Source organism: Petromyzon marinus, chromosome 59, assembly GCF_048934315.1.
Source record: "Petromyzon marinus isolate PM22_M1 ecotype Great Lakes invasive population chromosome 59, UKy_Petmar_22M1.pri1.0, whole genome shotgun sequence".
Lineage (NCBI taxonomy): Eukaryota > Metazoa > Chordata > Hyperoartia > Petromyzontiformes > Petromyzontidae > Petromyzon > Petromyzon marinus.
In genome coordinates, this window is record NC_133725.1 from 1,631,967 (window position 1) to 1,655,997 (window position 24,031).

The 24,031-nt window shown below is 54.4% G+C and overlaps 1 protein-coding gene across 1 annotated transcript in view; it reads left to right on the forward strand.

The window, feature by feature from the left end:
• Positions 1 to 24,031, forward strand: part of LOC116955302 (contactin-4-like) — a 60,868-nt gene that overhangs the window by 19,680 nt on the left and 17,157 nt on the right. The window contains exons 6-17 of the mRNA XM_076052938.1: positions 2,965 to 3,103; positions 3,898 to 4,054; positions 4,612 to 4,739; positions 5,089 to 5,270; positions 5,983 to 6,103; positions 7,400 to 7,558; positions 7,996 to 8,207; positions 11,712 to 11,955; positions 16,078 to 16,196; positions 16,865 to 17,057; positions 19,721 to 19,833; positions 21,387 to 21,591. Coding sequence (XP_075909053.1) covers positions 2,965 to 3,103; positions 3,898 to 4,054; positions 4,612 to 4,739; positions 5,089 to 5,270; positions 5,983 to 6,103; positions 7,400 to 7,558; positions 7,996 to 8,207; positions 11,712 to 11,955; positions 16,078 to 16,196; positions 16,865 to 17,057; positions 19,721 to 19,833; positions 21,387 to 21,591 — 1,972 coding nt within the window. The remainder of the gene's footprint in view (positions 1 to 2,964; positions 3,104 to 3,897; positions 4,055 to 4,611; positions 4,740 to 5,088; positions 5,271 to 5,982; positions 6,104 to 7,399; positions 7,559 to 7,995; positions 8,208 to 11,711; positions 11,956 to 16,077; positions 16,197 to 16,864; positions 17,058 to 19,720; positions 19,834 to 21,386; positions 21,592 to 24,031) is intronic.

Below are 24,031 nucleotides of genomic sequence, written 5' to 3' on the forward strand. Positions count from 1 at the left end.
CTCCCCCTCCCCCCTAGCACTCATACCCCTCCTCACCCTCCTCCTCACCCTCCTCCTCACCCTCCTCCTCACCCTCCTCCTCACCCTCCTCCTCACCCTCCTCCTCACCCTCCTCCTCACCCTCCTCCTCACCCTCCTCCTCACCCTCCTCCTCACCCTCCTCCTCACCCTCCTCCTCACCCTCCTCCTCACCCTCCTCCTCACCCTGCTCCTTATCCCCTCCACCCCCCTCCACCCCCCTCCACCCCCCCCCCTCTTCTCTCTCCTCCATCCCCAACGTCGCTTCTTCAGCACCCAGCGCTCCGAGCCGAACGGGGAACCCCAAGCTGACGATGATGATGATGTAGATGATGATGTAGATGATGATGTAGATGATGATGTAGATGATGATGTAGATGATGATGTAGATGATGTAGATGATGATGTAGATGATGATGTAGATGATGATGTAGATGATGATGTAGATGATGATGTAGATGATGTAGATGATGTAGATGATGATGTAGATGACGATGTAGATGATGATGTAGATGATGATGTAGATGATGATGTAGATGACGATGTAGATGATGATGTAGATGATGATGTAGATGATGATGTAGATGATGTAGATGATGATGTAGATGATGATGTAGATGATGATGTAGATGATGTAGATGATGATGTAGATGACGATGTAGATGTAGATGACGATGTAGATGATGATGATGTAGATGATGATGTAGATGATGTAGATGATGATGTAGATGATGATGTAGATGATGATGTAGATGATGATGTAGATGTAGATGACGATGTAGATGATGATGATGTAGATGATGATGTAGATGACGATGTCGATGATGATGTAGATGATGATGATGTAGATGATGATGTAGATGATGATGTAGATGATGATGATGTAGATGATGATGTAGATGATGATGATGATGTAGATGATGATGTAGATGATGATGATGATGTAGATGATGATGTAGATGATGATGTAGATGATGATGTAGATGATGATGTAGATGATGATGTAGATGATGTAGATGATGATGTAGATGACGATGTAGATGATGATGTAGATGATGATGTAGATGATGATGTAGATGACGATGTAGATGATGATGTAGATGATGATGTAGATGATGTAGATGATGATGTAGATGATGATGTAGATGATGATGTAGATGATGATGTAGATGATGTAGATGATGATGTAGATGATGATGTAGATGACGATGTAGATGATGATGTAGATGATGATGTAGATGATGATGTAGATGACGATGTAGATGATGATGTAGATGATGATGTAGATGATGTAGATGATGATGTAGATGATGATGTAGATGATGATGTAGATGATGTAGATGATGATGTAGATGACGATGTAGATGTAGATGACGATGTAGATGATGATGATGTAGATGATGATGTAGATGATGTAGATGATGATGTAGATGATGATGTAGATGATGATGTAGATGATGATGTAGATGTAGATGACGATGTAGATGATGATGATGTAGATGATGATGTAGATGACGATGTCGATGATGATGTAGATGATGATGATGTAGATGATGATGTAGATGATGATGACGATGTAGATGATGATGATGTAGATGATGATGTAGATGATGATGATGATGTAGATGATGATGTAGATGATGATGATGATGTAGATGATGATGTAGATGATGATGATGATGTAGATGATGATGATGTAGATGATGTAGATGATGTAGATGATGATGTAGATGATGATGTAGATGATGATGTAGATGATGTAGATGATGATGTAGATGACGATGTAGATGATGATGTAGATGATGTAGATGATGTAGATGATGATGTAGATGATGATGTAGATGATGTAGATGATGATGTAGATGATGTAGATGATGATGTAGATGATGATGTAGATGATGTAGATGATGATGTAGATGACGATGTCGATGATGATGTAGATGATGATGATGTAGATGATGATGTAGATGATGATGTAGATGATGATGATGTAGATGATGATGTAGATGATGATGTAGATGATGATGATGATGTAGATGATGATGATGTAGATGATGTAGATGATGTAGATGATGATGTAGATGATGATGTAGATGATGATGTAGATGATGATGTAGATGATGTAGATGATGATGTAGATGATGATGTAGATGATGATGTAGATGATGTAGATGATGATGTAGATGACGATGTAGATGATGATGTAGATGATGTAGATGATGTAGATGATGATATGTAGATGATGTAGATGACAATGTAGATGATGATGTAGATGATGATGTAGATGACAATGTCGATGATGATGTAGATGATGTAGATGATGATGTAGATGACGATGTAGATGATGTAGATGACGATGTAGATGATGTCGATGATGATGTCGATGACGATGTAAATGATGATGATGTAGATGATGATGTAGATGTAGATGATGTAGATGATGATGTAGATGATGATGTAGATGACGATGTAGATGATGATGATGATGTAGATGATGATGTAGATGATGATGTAGATGATGTAGATGATGATGTAGATGATGTAGATGATGATGTAGATGATGTAGATGATGATGCATGCCCCGTCACAGTCCCCCAGGGATGTCACGTGTCAGGGAACCTGCACGTGCCCCCACTGCACGTGTCCAACCGGTGAAACCGCTACTGATGATGCTGCTGATGGTGCTGTTGATGATGCTGCTACTGCTGATGGTGATGCTGCTGATGATGCTGCTGCTGCTGATGATGCTGATGCTGCTACTGCTGATGGTAATGCTGCTGATGATGCTGCTGATGATGCTGCTGCTGATGATGCTGCTCATGCTGCTGATGGTGATGCTGCTGATGCTGTTACTGCTAATGATGCTGCTGATGATGCTGCTACTACTGATGATGCTGCTGCTGATGATGACGATGACGCCGAAGCACCGTCTGCTGTCACCCCCAGGGCCGCGTGCGCGTCGCGTCGCACGCGTCCGGCGACCTGCTCGTGTCCCCGCTGCTGCTGTCCGACGCCGCCATGTACCAGTGCGTGGCCTCCAACAGCTTCGGCAGCGTCACCTCGGCCGCACGGCTCCGCGTCTCAGGTGACCCCGCCCCTAGGCCCCGCCCCCCAGGCTGCCCACGCAAGTCCCCGCCCCGCCCCCATCTAGTCCCCGCCCACACCTAGTCCCCGCCCCCACCTAGTCTCCCCCCCAAACCTCCCCGCCCCACAGCCCGCCCCCCTAGTCCCCGCCCCTTACCTAGTCCCCGCCCCCCCTAGTCCCCGCCCCCGCCTAGTCCCCGCCCCCACCTAGTTCCTCCCCCCCCCCCTAGTCCCCGTCCCCCAGCCCCCCTCCTCGTCCCCACGTCCCAGCCTCCCCCACCACCGCCATCTGCGTCATCTCCAGATTGTCTCTCTGTGGGGTCCACGCCACGGTGGCTATGAGATGTTAACTCCCTCTCCTGGTGTACAGGAGGTCGTGGGTTCGATCCCGACCCTGACGCCTGCTGCTGCTGCTGTATATTTGAAGTTTGCGTGTCTCTCTCTCTCATCATCATCATCACGGTGGCTAGGAGATGTTAACTCCCTCTCCCGGTGTACAGGAGGTCGTGTCTCTCTCTCTGCCTCTACTCCCCGTGGTGGTCGCGTGGACTCTTCTCCGGGTGCTACGATTTTTTCCCCTGCACTTTTAGAATCAACGGCGCGCGATTAAAGTTGTTCGGCTGCTCCTAGGAATGCGCACGCGACGACAACGATGGCAAGCCACGGTGGCCGGGCCCGCCGCTTCTTACGTTGCGAAATACTTTATCGAGCTCATTAGTGGCGCCCTGCCCTGGTAAGAATTTCATCAAAAGTTAGTTCATGCGCGAGGTCATCTCCCGGATGTTCTCTCCGCAGGCTCCGTGCCGGACTTCGTTGGCCATGAGCTGCCGGCGGAGACTGTGGCCGTCAGGGGAGGCCGCACCATCATCCCGTGCCGCCCCAGGGCCTGGCCTGCACCCCGCGTCACCTGGAGCGGCCCGAGCGGCACCGTCGGCCCCAGCGCCTCCCCCAGGTGGACCCGCGTGCACGTGTGTGGCGAGCAACACACGTGCCCGCGGGGCATACCCCTAGACCGGCTCGGCCTCAAACGAGGAGTACGCCGGTGCCGCGCGTCAGGAATCGCAATCTGTGTTCATGCCGGAGGAAATCCGATGAGCTATGAAGCTCTTTACAACCCCCCCCCCCCCCTCCGCCGCCCCTCCCCTACCGCAGATGTCGATTTATGGGCCACGGGGTCAGACATTTCCACACTCTCGGAGTGCGAATTATAAGCAAGCTAAAGCCATAAAAAAATACTAAATACAGACCCCCCCAAAAAAAAACCCCTAAAAGAAACCCCCCGAAAAAAGCCCCCAAAAACCCAATTATGAATGTGGACCCGGTGTGCAATGTGTAAACATCGCCCCTGTGGGGAGACAAAGGCGGCCGGGCGTGGTGCTGGCCACCCAACCCCGCGCGTGTGCCTGCTGCTCGCGAACAGCACTCGCCCCAGCAGTCTGCTAAGGCTACACGGACGGGGGGGGGTGGGGGTATCTATGGGGGTATCTTTTGCCTTTGTGGTGTACGCAGGCTCCATGTGCTCGAAGACGGGAGCCTGATGTTCGCGTCCGTGGCGAGCGGAGACGCGGGCAGCTACTCCTGCACAGCGCACAACGTGCTGGGACAGGCGCAGAGCGCAGGGAAACTCACCGTGAAGGGTGCGCGACTGCACGGGGGCAAAGACCCCCCAAGCAAATCCTTTAACAGGCTGTTAGGGGCAAGTGTTGTGTTGCCAAGCAACAGCAGCAGCAAAGACCCCCCAAATACAATCCTTGAACGGGCTGTTAGGGGCAAGTGTTGTGTTGCCAAGCAACAGCAGCAGCAAAGACCCCCCAAATAAATCCTTTAACGGGCTGTTAGGGGCAAGTGTTGTGACGATGATATAAAATAAATATAATTGATGATATAAAATAAATATCATTGGTGATAATATAAAAAATAAATATAATTGGTAATAATATAAAATAAATATAATTGATGATAATATGAGAATAAAAACCATTGCAGAGGCGACCCGCATCACGGCTGCCCCGAGCGGGGGGCTGGTGGCGTTCGGCCACCGGGCGGTGTTGTCGTGCCGCGCATCTCACGACCCCTCGCTCCGCGTCGCCTTCCTGTGGAGCCGCGGTGGCCACCACCTCGCCCTCGGGGGCAGCGGCAGGAGGGAGCAGTTCACGCACGCGGGAATGGTGAGCCGTGGGCTGTAGCTGTGGGCGGCGGGAGGGGTAGCGGTGGGCAGCAGCGGTGGGCGGCAGCGGTGGGCGAGCTGCAGGAGGAAGTGGCAGTGGGCAGCGGCAGCAGTGAGCATCATCAGTGGGCAGCAGCAGCAGGGGAAGCAGCAGCAGGGGAAGCAGCAGCAGGGGAAGCAGCGGTGGGCAGCAGCAGTGGGCATCATCAGTGGGCAGCGGCAGCAGGGGAAGCAGCGGTGGGCAGCAGCGGTGGGCAGCAGTGAGCATAAGCAGTGAGCAGCGGCAGTGGGCAGCAGCAGCGGGCAGCAGGGGGAAGCGGGCAGCAGCAGTGAGTATAAGCAGTGGGCAGCAGTAGGGTGCAGCAGCAGTGTGCAGCAGCAGCGGGCAGCAGCAGTGGGCAGCAGCAGCGGGCAGCAGCAGCTGGCAGCAGCAGTGTGTATAAGCAGTGTGCAGCAGTAGGGTGCAGCAGCAGTGTGCAGCAGCAGTGAGTATAAGCAGTGGGCAGCAGCAGCGGGCAGCAGTAGTGGGCAGCAGCAGTAGTAGTAGAATGAGCCCCGAGGAGACGAAGGCAGCCAGGCGTGGTGGTGCTGGCCACCGGCCCTCTCGTGTGCCGTGCTGCCCTTCCTGGCGCTGCTGCTGCTGCTTGCTAACAGCGCTCGTCCCCAACGCTCCGTCAGAGGCTACACGGGGGATCTTTGTCTTTGTGCGACAGGGGAGCTCCGCGTCCGATCTGGTGCTCAAGTCGGTGAGCCCCGCCGACTCGGGAGCGTACTCCTGCACGGCGCACACCGACGTGGACAGTGCCACGGCCTCCACGTGGCTCAACGTCACCGGCAAGACGCTCACCGTCACCCCAGACGCCCACAGGCCAGAGAGGGCCACCCACAGGCCAGAGAGGGCCACCCACAGGCCAGAGAGGGCCACTCACAGGCCAGAGAGGGCCACTCACAGGCCAGAGAGGGCCACTCACAGGCCAGAGAGGGCCACCCACAGGCCAGAGAGGGCCACTCACAGGCCAGAGAGGGCCACCAACAGGCCAGAGAGGGCCACCCACAGGCCAGAGAGGGCCAATCACAGGCCAGAGAGGGCCACCCACAGGCCAGAGAGGGCCACTCACAGGCCAGAGAGGGCCAATCACAGGCCAGAGAGGGCCACCCACAGGTCAAAGAGGGTGACTCACAGGCCAGAGAGGGCCACTCAGGCCAGAGAGGGCCACCTACATGCTCACCATCTCCCCAGAGAGGGCCACCCACAGGCCAGAGAGGGCCACTCACAGTCCAGAGAGGGCCACTCACAGTCCAGAGAGAGCCAATCACAGGCCAGAAAGGGCCACCCACAGGCCAGAGAGGGCCACCCACAGGCCAGAGAGGACCACCCACAGGCCAGAGAGGACCACGCACAGGCCAGAGAGGGCCACCCACAGGCCAGAGAGGGCCACCCACGGGCTCGCCGCCTCAAACAGTCCCGAGGACGCCAACAGGCGAACAGCACAAAGACAATGCCACTATCGGGACATTGAGAGCTTGGGGTGAGCAGCTGGATCATGGGACCTCCCTTGCCAGTATCACAATATAAGAATAGGTTTAACACTATCTGGCAATAAAGGTTTCAGTTTGGTGTTTTAACATCTTAACACAACTGTTCTCAATGTCCTGATAGTGCTGTTCGCCTTTTGGCGTCCTCTGGACTAACACTATTTGAGAATAGGCTCTAAAGAAAGCTGTCTCTGGTGTGGACCAATCAGTTTCAAAGACAATGCATATACTATCAGAGCAAGTTTTTTGTTTGCATGTTCACCACAAGTATATGTGGTTAATGCAGACACCATTCCTTGCGAAATGTTTCAGTATGGTGTTTGAACATCTTAACACAACTGTTTTATTGCCAGAAAGGGTAAAAACCTATTCTTATATTTTGATACTGGCACGGGAGTTCCCATGATCTCTGGGTAGTGTCAGTCTATGGGCAGTATGTATATATGTTGAACTTCGTTCACACCGTACATAGCCAACCACGCTAATAGGAGGTGTGGATGCGAGTGTCCAAGATCAGGCGCACCGATCCGCGCGTACACGCGCGCCGAACGTCGAACGTGAGAGATCCCCCCCCTCCCACCCGTGGCTCATCAGGCCCTCCGGACCCCCCGCACTCCGTGGTGGCGACGGACGTGACCACCACCTCGGTCTCCCTGTCGTGGGTCCCCGGCTTTGACAACTACAGCCCCGCGAGGGCCCACAGGGTGGAGAGCCGCTGCTCACACTGTGACCGATGGACGACCGCCACGACGGGTAAGGGAGGCGCGGCGAGACGGTCACTCTCGGATCCCACGACCTCCTCGCGTATCGTCACGAGCCCGGTAATGGTCACGTGCCTGGTAGTGGTAACACGTCGAGTCCATGATCACGTGCCTCATGATTAACGATCGTCACGAGCCTGGTAATGGTAATGAGCGCCGGCGGGGATGGTGGGGGGGGGGAGTTCAAGTGTTCTTGCTGTGGTTTTCACACCTGATGACGATTGCTTGTGTCGCAGTCGAAACGTCGTGAGAATTTGATTGTTTTATATTTTTTATTATTTTATTGTTTTTATATTTTTATTATTTCATTGTTTTCCCTTCTACGTGGTGGTGACTTTACCGAAAGAACCAAGAATATCAATCCCTGCAGTCACGAAAGCTTTAAATCAAAATGACTGGGGGGGGGGGGGGGTTGTTGTACATTTTCAGAGCCGGCGATCGTCGCGGCCGACAGACGCGGAGCCCGGGTCACGGGGCTGACCCCTTGGACGGAGGCGGAGTTCCGCGTGGTCTCCAGCAACGCCCATGGGGACGGAGTGCCCAGCGCCTCCTCGGGCTTCCTCCACACCCTGCCCACCGGTTGCTCCCCCCCCCCTCTCACCACCGCTGCCGCCCCCCCCAATCGCGTCCATCGCTCGTCATAGGGCACCACGCTCGCAGTGTCCCCTTGGAGACGGAACGCCTTTGTCTTGAGACGGAACGTCTCGGATTGGACAGTCCCTTGAGACGGAACACTTACTTGAGACGGAACGTCTCGGATTGGACCATTCCTTGAGACAGAACACTTACTTGAGACGGAACGTCTCGGATTGGACAGTCCCTTGAGACAGAACACTTACTTGAGACGGAACGTCTCGGATTGGACAGTTCCTTGAGACAGAACACTTACTTGAGACGGAACGTCTCGGATTGGACAGTCCCTTGAGACAGAACACTTACTTGAGACGGAACGTCTCGGATTGGACAGTTCCTTGAGACGGAACACTTACTTGAGACGGAACGTCTCGGATTGGACAGTTCCTTGAGACGGAACACTTACTTGAGACGGAACGTCTCGGATTGGACAGTTCCTTGAGACGGAACACTTACTTGAGACGGAACGTTTCAGATTGGACAGTCCCTTGAGACGGAACACTTACTTGAGACGGAACGTCTCGGATTGGACAGTCCCTTGAGACAGAACACTTATTTGAGACGGAACCTCTCGGATTGGACAGTTCCTTCAGACGGAACACTTACTTGAGACGGAACGTCTCGGATTGGACCGTTCCTTGCGACGGAACACTTACTTGAGACGGAACGTCTCGGATTGGACAGTCCCTTGAGATAGGACACTTTCTGAGACGAAACAACCCCTACCCTACTAACCCCCTACCCTACTAACCCCCTACCCTACTAACCCCCTACCCTACTAACCACCTACACTAGTCCCTTGCGATGGAAAATTTCTTTAGAACAGTTCCTTGAGACGGAATGTCTCGTTTTCAAGGGTTATCCGGGGTGATGATTGATAGGTACATAGCACACACACACACAAAGACAAAGATCCCCCTATAGACTTGACAGACTGTTGGGACAAGTGCTGTTAGCGTGTAGCACCTGTGAAGGCCGGCACGGCACACGAGGGGGTGGGTGGCCAGCACCGCGCCCGGCCGCCTTTGTCTCCCGAGCAGCGATGTTTACGCACCGCATCAGGTACTCATTTGAGGTTGAGTCGACCTAGGGGAGGCCCAGGACTGTTTTAGATAATCGTCACCAGTGTTGGTGCTGCCCGTGAGTTGGAATTGAACTAGGCTCGCCGGGATTTGCAGTACAGCGCGTTAACCGCTACACAACCGCTCCCCATCTGCAAACGTACACACACAGAGATTATTATATTCTTAGTTCTTTCGGTAAAGTCACGTTGAAGGGAAACAATAAAATAATAAAATATATATAAAACAATAAAAATTCTCACGACGTTTCGACCATAACACAAACGGTCGTCATCATCACTGACGACCGTTTGTGTTATGGTCGAAACGTCGTGAGAATTTTTATTGTTTTATATATATTTTGTTATTTTATTGTTTCCCTTCAACGTGACTTTACCGAAAGAACTAAGAAATGAATTAATGCAGTCACGAAAGCTTTAAATCAAAATTTAACAGAGGTTATTGTTACACAATTTTAGTTTTTTTTGTGAACTAGGGTTTAATACAAATGTTTTAAAACCACACTGAGCTGTTGGCTCTTGTTCGGAGGCGAGATTGTTTTGAGTATTTGGCTGCTACTTTGAATGTCCACGTGATGGTGTAAAGCCCACGTGATGGTGTAAAGCCCACGTGATGGTATAAAGCCCCTTCGTTGAGCTATCACTTGCAATGGCCAGGGCGCTTCTAGATGCGCTGCCTCTGCGGCTGTCTGGGACGCTCTTCCTTACAATATTAGGAAGCCACTGGTAAGCCACGTGCACATGCACGTCATCGGAATGGAAAAGGGTTAAGATTCGGCCGCAATGAAGTAACGGTCAGAAGCGCGCTGGACTCGTCATCCAGAGTGCAGCGGTTCGACTCCATCTTCTGGTGGGTTCACCACGGTTTAGCCGATGTTCGGCGAGGGCCACGTGTGGTGGTGGTGGTGGGGTAAAGCGGCCGTGGGTGTAACTCCCACCCTCTTCCAAGACGTACTTGCCAGCGCGGGAGACCAGGCCAAACATCACCGGCTCTGGCTGGGAGGGATTCCGTCCACCCGGCAGCAGCGGCGTGAGTGGCCGGTGGCAGCGCGCCGCTCCTTTAACCCCCCGCCGCCTTGCGGCGATGAACATCGCGCTGTGAAACAAATCGCAGCCGACCGAGGCGCTGACGACCTCCCCCCCGCCGTCTCTCTCCAGCTCCCGGGGTCATTCCCGGGGAGGGAGGCTGTGGGGAGTGATCACCGAGTGTCCGAGTGGTTGGGAAGTAAAGTCTAGGTGGTACCCTACATATAAACCCCTCTACTAACCCCCTCCCTACTAAACGTGGTTAATAAGAATAACAATGTCTCCTCCCCTACTAACCTCCCCTATTAATCCCCTACCCTACTTACCCCCTAACCTGCAACCGCTAACAGCGAACTCTCGCTAATAACCCCTACCATACTAACCCCCTACCCTACTAACCTCCTCCCCTATTAATCCCCTACCCTACTAACCCTACTAACCCTCTAACCTGCTAACCCCACCCTACCCTACTAACCCCCTACCCTACTAACCCCCTACCCAAACTAACCCCCTACCCTACTAACCCCCTACCCTACTAACCCCCTACCCTACTAACCTACCCCACTAACACCCTACCCCACTACCCCCTACCCTACTAACCCCCTAACCTACTAACCCCTTACCCTACTAACCTCCTACCCCACTAACCCCCTACCCTACTAACCCCCTACCCTACTAACCCCCTACCCCACTAACCCCCTACCCTACTAACCCCCTACCCTACTAAACTCCTACCCCACTAACCCCCATACCCTACTAACCCCCTACCCTACTAACTACCCTACTAACCCCCTACCCTACTAACCTCCTACCCTACTAACCCCCTTACCCTACTAACCCCCTACCCTACTAACCCCCTACCCCACTAACCCCCTACCCTACTAACCCCCTACCCCACTAACCCCCTACCCCACTAACCCCCTACCCTACTAACCCCCTACCCTACTAACCCCCTACCCTACTAACCCCCTACCCCACTAACCCCCTACCCTACTAACCCCCTACCCCACTAACCCCCTACCCTACTAACCCCCTACCCTACTAACCCTCTACCCTACTAACCCCCTACCCTACTAACCCCCTACCCTACTAACCCTCTACCCTACTAACCCCCTACCCAACTAACCCCCTACCCTACTAACCCCTACCCCCTACCCTACTAACCCCCTACCCTACTAACCCCCTACCCTACTAACCCTCTACCCTACTAACCCCCTACCCTACTAACCTCCTACCCTACTAACCCCCTTACCCTACTAACCCCCTACCCCACTAACCCCCTACCCTTCAAACCCCCTACCCTACTAACTACCCCACTAACCCCCTACCCCACTAACCCCCTACCCCACTAACCCCCTACCCCACTAACCCCCCCCCCCCCCCACCACCCGCCCCCCACCCACAGCCCGTGGAGCGCCACCTGCACTTTGGCCCCAACCTGGGCTACGTTCTGGCGTTCCGTGAGAACGCCACCGCGAGCCTCTGGCGTCACGTGACGGTGCCCGCTTGGAACGCGTCGCGCTACTCGCACCACCGCCCCGCAGCGACGGCGCGGCCCTTCGAGGCCTTCCTCGTGCGCATCCGGGCCTTCAACGGCGCCGGCGAGGGGCCCTTCAGCAACGCCACACTGGTGCACTCGGCCGAGAGAGGTGACGGTGGGGGGGGGGGTGGGGGGGGGGTGAGTGGAAGGGTGAGGAGTTAGCGGTGGGTGATCGGGGAGGGTGTGGGGGGGTGAGTGGAAGGGTGAGGAGTTAGCGGTGGGTGATCGGGGAGGGGGAGAGGGCGACGGGGTGAGTGTAGGGGTGAGGAGTTTAGCGGTGGGTGATTGGGGAGGGGGGTGGGGGGGTGAGTGGAAGGGTGAGGAGTTAGCGGTGGGTGATCGGGGAGGCGGGGGGGGGGGTGAGTGTAGGGGTGAGGAGTTTAGCGGTGGTGGCTGGGGAGGGGGGGTGAGTGTAGGGGTGAGGAGTTAGCGGTGGGTGATCGGGGAGGGGGGTGGGGGTGAGTGGAAGGGTGAGGAGTTAGCGGTGGGTGATCGGGGAGGGGGTGGGGGGGTGAGTGTAGGGGTGAGGAGTTTAGCGGTGGGTGATCGGGGAGGGGGGTGGGGGTGAGTGGAAGGGTGAGGAGTTAGCGGTGGTGGCTGGGGAGGAGGAGAGGGCGACGGGGTGAGTGTAGGGGTGAGGAGTTTAGCGGTGGGTGATCAGGGAGGGGGGGGTGAGTGTAGGGGTGAGGAGTTTAGCGGTGGGTGATCGGGGAGGGGGGGAGGTGAGTGAAAGGGTGAGGAGTTAGCGGTGGTGGCTGGGGAGGGGGGGGTGAGTGTAGGGGTGAGGAGTTAGCGGTGGGTGATCGGGGAGGGGAGGAGGTGAGTGTAGGGGTGAGGAGTTTAGCGGTGGGTGATCGGGGAAGGGGGGTGGGGAGGGTGAGTGGAAGGGTGAGGAGTTAGCGGTGGGTGATCGGGGAGCGGGTGCTGTGACGAGAACTGACGGAGGTAGACAATCTCCCGCTCTATCGTCCGCTGAGACTCGGCCACAAAGGAGTTTGTCTCTGGTGTGGGCCAATCACTTCCAAGGACAATGAGTACATCATTAATATTATTATTATTAGAGTTGTTGCTTTGTTTGCATGTTTTACCACAAGCACGGTGTGTGGTTAATGCGGACTTGATTGCCTGCGATAATAGGTGTCGTCTATTTGGGGTTTTAATATTTTAACACCTCCTGTACAAACTCAAACTAGAAGCTATTTTTCTTTATTTTACCGGACGTGAGGTGCACTGAGCTATGTAGCTTTTCTGCAGGTGCGACCTGACCATCACGAATGTGAGTTTCATTTGATGATGATGATGATAAGTTGCTTATCATCATCATCATGATGTGGAAATTTTATACCAACGGCCGAATACTCTTAAACGCGTAGTGACGTCGATTCAAAATGTGGAGGGAAAAACCGGAGGACCCGGAAAAAAACTCCACACGACCACCACGGGAAGAGAGAGAGGCACGCAAACTCCAAATATAGAGCAGGTGTCAGGGTCAGGATCGTACCCACGACCTCCTGTACACCAGGCGAGGTAGTTAACATCTCCTAGCCACCGTGAGGATGATGATGAGAGAGACACGCAAACTCCAAATATACAGCAGCAGCAGGCGTCAGGGTCAGGATCGTACCCACGACCTCCTGTACACCAGGCGAGGTAGTTAACATCTTCTAGCCACCGTGATGATGATGATAGAGAGACACAAACTCCAAATATACAGCAGCAGCAGGCGTCAAGCTCGGGATCGAAGCCACGACCTCCCGCGTACCAAGAGAGGTAGTTAACATCTCATAGCCAGGGCGGCGCCCGTTGTATTCTTGCCGGAAAGGGTAACAAAGCCCCCCCCCCCTCTTCCTCCCCGATCAGCCACTGATAACGCCGAACCCTTCCACTCACCCCACCTCTCACCAGTTCTGAAGCCGGGTGTTGGTTGTTGCAATCACCAGCGGAACGTCACGGCTTCTCGAATTGAAAATCTCGCGGGTTCACTCTCCGCCGCGCAAGCGGTTAGTGCCAAAAAGTAGTTCACGGCTTCTCGAATTGAAAATCTCGCGGGTTCACTCTCCGCCGCGCAAGCGGTTAGTGCCAAAAAGTAGTTAACTATTGTTTTATATATATTTTATTATTTTATTGTTTCCCTTCAACGTGACTTTACCGAAAGAGCTAAGAATATAATATATATTTTGATTTAAAGCTTTCGTGACGGCAGTAATTCATATGCTTAGCTCTTTCGGTAAAGTCACGTTGAAGATGGATTCTGGCTTAGCAATCATTGGAAGGATTTGATTAACCATTTCAGGTCTTAATTGATTGTTCACGCTTACGGTGGTGGCTTTCAGACAGCATACATTAATTTTTCGTCTCCCCCCTCCTCTTTTCAGAACATAGATGGACTCGTCCTTCTAAATAAACTGCCAAATCGCTGCGCGTGGCGCTGACGTTTTTTTTTATAAATAAATACACCGTTTAAAAATAAATAAATTTATGCAAACCGACACACCTGATGACGACCGTTTGTGTTATGGTCGAAACGTCGTGATAATTTTTTTATTGTTTTATATTTATTTTATTATTTTATTGTTTCCCTTCAACGTGACTTTACCGAAAGAGCTAAGAATATAATATATAGTTAACTATAATTGGCACGTTTTGTTTACGTGATACAACCTTGACGATTGGCTGTGTAGGGTGGTGGTGGTGGTGGTGGGTTAACGACACGGCATTGATATTTACCCCTCTTGTTTTGGGTAATATTGGTCGCGAAAGCCTACGTGTTCAACCATTTTAACACTGTTGAACTAGCTACAAGAGAGACGTTTTATTTCACCATGCTGAAGGCCCACCGAGCTTCACAGACCGTTACCTTTCAGAAGTCACGAACGGTCGCAGCTCAACGAAGCAGGCTTCGTCGTCATCGCGTGCAAATTCGCCGTCAGGTGGGGGTGGGTGAACGACGCGTTCGTCCGTCGCGCGACCTAACCCAAAATAAAACAGCACCAAGACGAAATGATCGAACACGTCGGCTTCCGCGACCAATTTCGTCCGTAATATAGGGCGGAAAAACAACCTTTTCACGATGAAAGCCTCTTCCAGTAATAGGTTTTCACCCCTTTTATCCGGCACAAAAACTGCCACCTTTATTCAAGGCATCATGTTTGCAATAACCACAACACAAGCAGCCAAAATGCAAACAAAAGAGACAACTCTGATAATAATATGCACTGTCCTTGAATTTGATTGGTCCACACCCGAGACGGCTTTTCTTAGAGCCCCTAGTCTCCACTGGTGTTGGACCAGAAGATGCCAAAAGGCGTACAACTCAAAAAACAGCGCACTATCAGAGTACTGAGGGCTCGGGGTGAGCATTAACATTATGAGACCTCCTTTGCCAGTAACAAGATATAGTAATAGGTTTTACCCTTTTAACTGGCACAAAAACTGCCACCTTTATTCAAGGCATCATGTTTGCAATAACCACAACACAAGCAGCCAAAATGCAAACAAAAAAGAGACAACTCTGATAATAATATGCACTGTCCTTGAATTTGATTGGTCCACACCCGAGACGGCTTTTCTTAGAGCCTAGTCTCCATTGGTGTTGGACCAGAAGACGCCAAAAGGCGTACAACTCAAAAACAGCGCACTATCAGAGTACTGAGGGCTCGGGGTGAGCATTAACATTATGAGACCTCCTTTGCCAGAAACAAGATATAGTAATAGGTTTTTACCCTTTCATCTGGCACAAAAACTGACACCTTTATACAAGGCATCATGTTTGCAATAACCACAACACAAGCAGTCAAAATGCAAACAAAAAAGACAACTCTGATAATAATATGCGCTGTCCTTGAATTTGATTGGTCCACACCCGAGACGGCTTTTCTTAGAGCCCCTAGTCTCCACTGGTGTTGGACCAGAAGACGCCAAAAGGCGTACAACTCAAAAACAGCGCACTATCAGAGTACTGAGGGCTCGGGGTGAGCATTAACATTATGAGACCTCCTTTGCCAGAAACAAGATATAGTAATAGGTTTTACCCTTTCATCTGGCACAAAAACTGACACCTTTATACAAGGCATCACGTTTGCCTCTTCTGTTTTAATCATCTGGACGCCGGCAAAAGCAAAAAAAAAAGGAAAATTGATCCCCCGTATATCGATCGTGGAAATGGGTCTCATTTATTTGATCATTAACATGAATATTCGTGTCGTTAATAGTGTTTATGTATTCACGCCAGCACCCACCGTGGCACCGCTGGGCGTGCGCGCGAGGGCCCTGTCGTCGTCCGAGGTGGAAGTCGCATGGCAAGCGCTTCCACCCGCCCTGCTGGGCGAGCAGCGCATCGACGGCTACGAGGTCTCGGCACGTCCACCTACCCTCGCTCGTGACCACCTACCCTAGCACGTGTCCACCTACCCTCACTCGTCCACCTACCCTAGCACGTGTCCACCTACCCTCACTCGTCCACCTACCCTAGCACGTGTCCACCTACCCTCACTCGTCCACCTACCCTAGCACGTGTCCACCTACCCTCACTCGTCCACCTACCCTAGCACGTCCACCTACCCTCGCTCGTGTCCACCTACCCTCGCTCGTCCACCTACCCTAGCTCGTCCACCTACCCTCGCTCGTGTCCACCTACCCTAGCTCGTCCACCTACCCTCGCTCGTCCACCTACCCTAGCACGTCCACCTACCCTAGCATGTCCACCTACCCTAGCACGTCCACCTACCCTAGCATGTCCACCTACCCTAGCACGTCCACCTACCCTAGCACGTCCACCTACCCTCACTCGTCCACCTACCCTAGCACGTCCACCTACCCTCGTGCGTCCGCGTCTAACGTGGTGGGGGGGGGGGGGTGGTCACGGGAACTCCCGTGGAGTTGGTCCGACACGATTGGCCTGCCAGCAGCCAAAAGCCGCCGCTGACCGGAGTTTGTGTGGCGACGGTTCAAGCTCCTCGAGGAACCTCGCGTCACCTTGCTCCCACCCCGTGCCTGCCGTGCCCCCCCACCATCGACAGGTGGCGTACCGGCGAAGCGTGGACGCGCCGAAGGGCGCCACGACCCTGCTGAGGACGCCGGGCGGCACGAAGGACCGCGTCCGCCTCCTGGGCCTTCGCGAGCACGCGGAGTACGAGGTGACGGTGCGGGCCTTCAACGGCGCCGGGACGGGGCCTTCCGGCGCGGCCAGCCTGGTCACCACTAGGAAAGCACGTGCGTTACACCTCGCTAGTCACTGTGTTACACCACGTGTGTTACACCCCACTACTCACTGTGTTACACCACGTGTGTTACACCCCATTAACACTGTGTTACACCACGTGCGTTACACCACGTGTGTTACACCCCACTAGTCACTGTGTTACACCACGTGTGTTACACCACGTGCGTTACACCACGTGCGTTACACCACGTGTGTTACACCACGTGTGTTACACCCCGCTAGTCACTGTGTTACACCACGTGCGTTACACCCCATTAACACTGTGTTACACCACGTGTGTTACACCACGTGTGTTACACCACGTGCGTTACACCACGTGCGTTACACCACGTGCGTTACACCACGTGCGTTACACCACGTGCGTTACACCACGTGCGTTACACCACGTGTGTTACACCACGTGCGTTATACCACGTGGTGTAACAGCACGTGTGTTATACCCCACTAGTCACTGTGTTACACCTCGTGTGTTACACCACGTGTGTTACACCTCGCGTGCTCCTCGCTGCATCCACGCCACGGACGTCGGCGTAGATGCCTGGTCACGCGAGCGCTTACAGGTGCTTGCAGAGCCAGCGGTGGGAATTCCACGTTCCTGTGGTGGGGACGAGTCTATCCATGAAACGACCTCCCACTCACTCACCCACTCACTCACCCACCCACTCACCACCCACCCACTCACTCACCATCACTCACTCACCCACCCACTCACCCAATCACTCACTCACCCACCCATTCACCCACCCACTCACCCACCCACTCACCCACCCACTCACTCACCCACCCACCCACTTACTCACCCACCCACCCACCCCTTCACCCACCCACCCACCCACTCACTCACCCACCCACCCACTCACCCACCCACTCACCCACCCACTCACCCAATCACTCACTCACCCACCCATTCACCCACCCACTCACCCACCCACTCACCCACCCACCCACTCACTCACCCACCCACCCACCCACTCACCCCACCCACCCACTTACTCACCCACCCACCCACCCCTTCACCCACCCACCCACCCACTCACTCACCCACCCACCCACTCACCCACCCACCCACCCACTCATCCACCCACTCACTCACCACCCACCCACCCACTCACCCACCCACCCACCCACTCACTCACCACTCACTCACCCACCCACTCACTCACCCACCCACCCACCCACTCACCCACCCACCCACTCACTCACCACTCACCCACCCACTCACCCACTCACTCACCACCCACCCACCCACTCACTCACCACTCACTCACCCACCCACTCACCCACCCACCCACCCACTCATCCACCCACTCACTCACCACCCACCCACCCACTCACCCACCCACCCACTCACTCACCACTCACTCACCCACCCACTCACCCACCCACTCATCCACCCACCCACTCACTCACCACTCACCCACCCACTCACCCACTCACTCACCACCCACCCACCCACTCACTCACCACTCACTCACCCACCCACTCACCCACCCACCCACCCACTCATCCACCCACTCACTCACCACCCACCCACCCACCCACTCACCCACCCACCCACCCACTCACCCACCCACTCACTCACCACTCACCCACCCACTCACCCACTCACTCACCACCCACCCACCCACTCACTCACCACTCACTCACCCACCCACTCACCCACCCACCCACTCATCCACCCACCCACTCACTCACCCACCCACCCACCCACCACTCACCCACCCACCCACCCACTCACTCACCACTCACTCACCCACCCACTCACTCACCCACCCACCCACTCACCCACCCACCCACTCACTCACCACTCACCCACCCACTCACCCACTCACTCACCACCCACCCACCCACTCACTCACCACTCACTCACCCACCCACCCACTCACCCACCCACCCACCCACTCATCCACCCACTCACTCACCACCCACCCACCCACCCACTCACCCACCCACCCACCCACTCACTCACCACTCACTCACCCACCCACTCACTCACCCACCCACCCACCCACTCACCCACCCACCCACTCACTCACCACTCACCCACCCACTCACTCACCACCCACCCACCCACTCACTCACCACTCACTCACCCACCCACTCACCCACCCACCCACCCACTCACTCACCACCCACCCACCCACCCACCCACTCACCCACCCACCCACTCACTCACCACTCACTCACCCACCCACTCACTCACTCACCCACCCACCCACCCACTCACCCACCCACCCACTCACTCACCACTCACCCACCCACTCACCCACTCACTCACCACCCACCCACCCACTCACTCACCACTCACTCACCCACCCACTCACCACCCACCCACCCACTCACTCACCACTCACCCACCCACCCACTCACTCACCACTCACCCACCCACTCACTCACCACTCACTCACCCACTCACTCACTCACCCACCCACCCATACAGTTAACCGACCCCCCGCCGAACTGACGCGAACTCTCTCGTCCGCGTTGGGCCGACGGCGGAAAAGGCGACCCGAGTCAGAGGTCACGGCACAGCCCCCCCCATCCACCCCCCCCACTCCCCCCCCATCCACCCCCCCCAACCCCCCACTCACCTCCCCCCAACCACGCCCCCCCCGTAACCCCCGGTTCGTTCGTCGGTGTCGTTTGTCCGCAGCTCCGAGCAAGCCGCCCAGAATCACGCAGTGGAGAACGGACGGCGTGCACGTGACCCTCAGCTGGGAGCACGTGGCCCCTCTCGACAACGAGTCGGCCGTCACGGGCTACAAGGTAGGGCCTTCACCTCCACCCCCTCCACCCCCTCCACCCCACGGGCTACAAGGTAGGGCCTTCACCTCCACCCCCTCCACCCCACGGGCTACAAGGTAGGGCCTTCACCTCCACCCCCTCCACCCCACGGGCTACAAGGTAGGGCCTTCACCTCCCCCTGCCCCCCCCACGGGCTACAGGGTAGGGCCTTCACCTCCCCCTGCCCCCCCTCCACCCCACGGGCTACAAGGCAGGGCCTTCACCCCCCCCCTCCACCCCCCCCTGCCCCCCCCGTGCTGCAGGGTAGGGCCTTCACCACCCCCTGCCCCCTCCCCCTCCCTCTCCGCCACCTCCGCTCGGCCCATCAGCGGCGTTGGCGGCGAGTCTCGAGGTGTCGCGCTGTGATGGACAACCCGAATGTGCGGGCGTCAAGGGCACGGCCGTAGCCATGGAGTCAACATTGGGGAGGGGGGGGCAACGCTTGCAGGGGGTCTGGGGGTCCCCCCCCCCCCCCAGAAAAAAATAAATCTCAATTTTAAAAACTAATTTCCTGCCTAAAATATTACAAAAGTCACTAACACACGGGATGTACTGCTTATTTATTTATTTATTACAATGATGTCTAACAGTGTATATTGTACTATGTTGCTCTGTTTTTACGTTTTTTACCATTACTTGTTTCATTGTATGTAATGGCAGAGATTAGGGATTAATAAAGTAGGAAGGGAAACGATAAAATATTCACACCTTATGATGATTGCTTGTGTTGCATTCGAAACGTCGTGATAATTTTATTGTTTTTATATTTTTAAATTTTATTGTTTCCCTTCTACGCGGTGGTGACTTTACCGAAGGAACCAAGAATATGAATCCCTGCAGTCACGAAAGCTTTCAATCACAACCATTTAAGCAGAAATCTATGGATTGTGTGAAAACAAGTCCAGATATTGTGACCAAGTTTTAGCAAATTGTTGTTTTTAGTTACAAAGCATCGCAATTTTTATTTGTTATAGCAATATATTGGGGGGGGGGGACGACATTTTGAGGATATTTGAATATTGGGGGGGGATGTGTCCCACTCAATATAAATTATAATTACGGCCTTGGGGTGTGCTTGGGCATCGAAGCCGCGACGACAAACACTTCTGTGCGTGCGCGTCCTCGCGAACGTGACTGATCACGAGGAGGAGGAGGAGGAACAGACCGAGAGAGAGAGAGAGAGCGAAGATTGGGAGCGTCTTCGGTTCAAGCAGAGACGTAGCAGGATAGGCAGTGCGGCAAGGTAGGGCGGTGACGTGTCCCGTGCCCCGTGTCCCGCGCCTCAGTTTCATGTCTTAGGCATAACCCCGTGAGCCGTGCGGCTCTTGACTCATGAACGAGGAAACGTCTTAAAGTGATGACGCGCGACGGGGGAGGGAAAAAAAAATCAAAAAATCCTGGGGAAAAAAACCGGCAAAAGTCTTCCGGGGGAAGGAGGAACAAAAAAAACCCACAAACAACCCCCCACCGCATTTCGAAGGCTGTGTGCTGCTAAAAATTTAAATAAAAATTCCCACCCCCCCACACCCCCCCAGGTTCGATACCGGTCGCTGGGCCAGACGGGCGCTCGCGAGCTGCTGACCAACGAGACGCGGGTGGAGATCCCCTTACCGCTCGGGAGCGGCGGCCGCGGCAGCGGCGGCGTCGGCGCGGCGCTCGTGGTGGAAGTGCGCGCCTGCAGCGCGGAGGGCGAGGGCAGCGCCAGCACGCAAGTGCGGGTGCCGCACAAGGCCAGCTCCGGTAGGGGCTGGTGTAGCCGCCCGGCGCGTGTGTCCACGTGTGTGTGCATGTGTGTGTGTGCGTACGTGTGCGTACGTGTGTGTGTGCGCGTGTGTGTGCGCGTGTGTGTGTGTGTGCGTATCCGGCAAAACAACCCCCTACCTCCTCGCAGTGCCGGACGGGCAACTCTGTCGTGGACAGTGCTGTGGGGGGAGATCCAATTTTGATTGGCTCCTCCCCTCATGGCAAATGTGTCCACCACAGGGGCTAAACGGGGGCTCTGGACGGGTGCGAGGGGCTGGTAACCCCTCCACCTTCAATTAATTACCACGAAACCACGAGTTAAACTGAAATATGTAACTAATAAGCTTGTGCCGGAGGCCCCGGGGGGCCAGGCGTCTATGACGTCTCCTGGCCAAACCCCAATTGGCGGAGCCAGGAGATTGAATATCTACCCTCGGGGCTCCTCCAGAAACAACTAAAAGCCACTACGGGTGGCCACGTGGAATGTTCGAACGCTCACTGCGGAGGAGAGGCTACCACTCCTCTGTCGGGAGCTGGACCGGTACCGCCTGGATCTCTGTGGCATTCAGGAGGTCCGGTGGACCAGCTCTGGCTCCTGCCACTATGAGGGGTGGACAGTTCTCTACTCGGGGCAGCAGACTGCCAAACAACAGGGTGTGGCTCTTCTTTTGAACAAAAGAATGAAGGGGGCGTGGGAGCGTGGCGGTGAGGTGTGGGAAGCTGTAAGCCCCAGGCTACTTTGGGCTCGCCTTCCCATCAACCGGAGGCGAGGAATGGTGGTGGTGGTTACTTATGCCCCCACCGAAGATGAACATCCGTGGAGGGATGCAGGCAAAGCCGATGAGTCAGATGCCTTCTATGACCTCCTGTCACAGGTGCTGGCTAAAGTGGCCTCTCGGGATAGAGTCATCATGTTGGGTGACTTCAATGCCCGAGTTGGTCATGATACTAGCACCTGGTCTGGAGTGATTGGAGGGCATGGGCCAGATCAGCTCAATATCAACGGTAGGAGGCTGCTAGATTTTTGTGCAGCCCATGGGCTTGTAATTACCAACACGCTGTTCTGGCATCGGCGCATCCACACAACATCATGGATGCATGCCGGGTCCAAGCAAGAACATCTGCTGGACTACATAGTGACGGACCAGCGGATGCGAGCCAATGTCCTTGACACCAGGACCCACCGTGGAGCTGATCTGCCCTCTGACCATCGACTAGTCATTTGTAAGATGCGCCTGCCATTCTTCCACTCCGGTGGTGGGTGTACAGCCAGGACCGGGGGATTGGCATCGTCCCCGACTCCTCCAGATGTCGAGGGTAAATGGGCGAGGTTTAGGACTGTGGCTCATGCAGCTGCAATGGCTGCTTTGGGTACGCGGTCCAGACCTCCCCAGAGACCCTGGCTGACAGAGGAGGTGTTCAGGATGGTTGAGAAAAAGCGAAAGGCCCACTGTCATCGGCTACAGAATCCCACGTCAGAGAATGAGGAGGCTTACCGCAGCCTTCGCTCGGAGGTTCGGAGAGCCGTGAGGCGCTGCAAGGATGGGTGGTGGTCACGGGTTGCTGAGGAGATGGAGTCTGTCTCAGTGGCCCGTGATCACAAATCTCTATTTAACTCCATCAAAAAAGTAACCTGCAGCGCCACACCTATTACCATCATTAGGGGAAAAAACGGTGATCCAATCTCAGACCCCCAGGAACAGGTTTGCAGATTTGCTGAGCATTTCTGTGAGGTCCTGGGGGAGGGAAAATCCCTCAGCCAGGAAAACATCGTGGCACAAAGTGAGGATGACCCTGCTGTGGCTGCGGTGCCTCAAATATTGGAAGAAGTCACCCACTGTGAGTGGCTGGCTGAGGTGCCATCTGTTGAGGAAGTACTGAAGGCGATCCGGAGTCTGAGACCAGGAAAGGCAGCGGGCAGAGATGATCTCCCAAGCCAAATGCTGAGGGAGGGTGGCGTTTGTGCACAGACTGCCCTATATGACATCATAACAACGGTCTGGACCACTGGACGGGTTCCGCAGGATTGGAAGGATGCCCTGGTGGTCCCCCTTTTTTTAAGAAGGGGGACCGCACAGACTGTAATAACTACAGGGGCATCTCACTCCTCAGTGTGCCGGGAAAGGTCCTGGCAAGGATTATTCAGCATCGCCTTGCCAGGCACGCTGAGGAGAGGCTTGCGGAGCCCCAATGCAGTTTCAGGAAAGGGCGGTACTGCACAGATGCCATATTTTCTGTCCGTCTGCTACAGCAGAGGTGTAGGGAATTCCAACAAGACCTACATCTCTGCTTTATTGACCTGGTCAAGGCCTATGATGCCATCAGTAGGCCTGGGCTCTGGGTTGTTCTTCGTGCTTTTGGAGTCCCTGACCCTCTGCTCACGACCATTAAGGACCTTCATGATGGTGAGCGGGCCAGGGTAAAACTACGTGGCCTG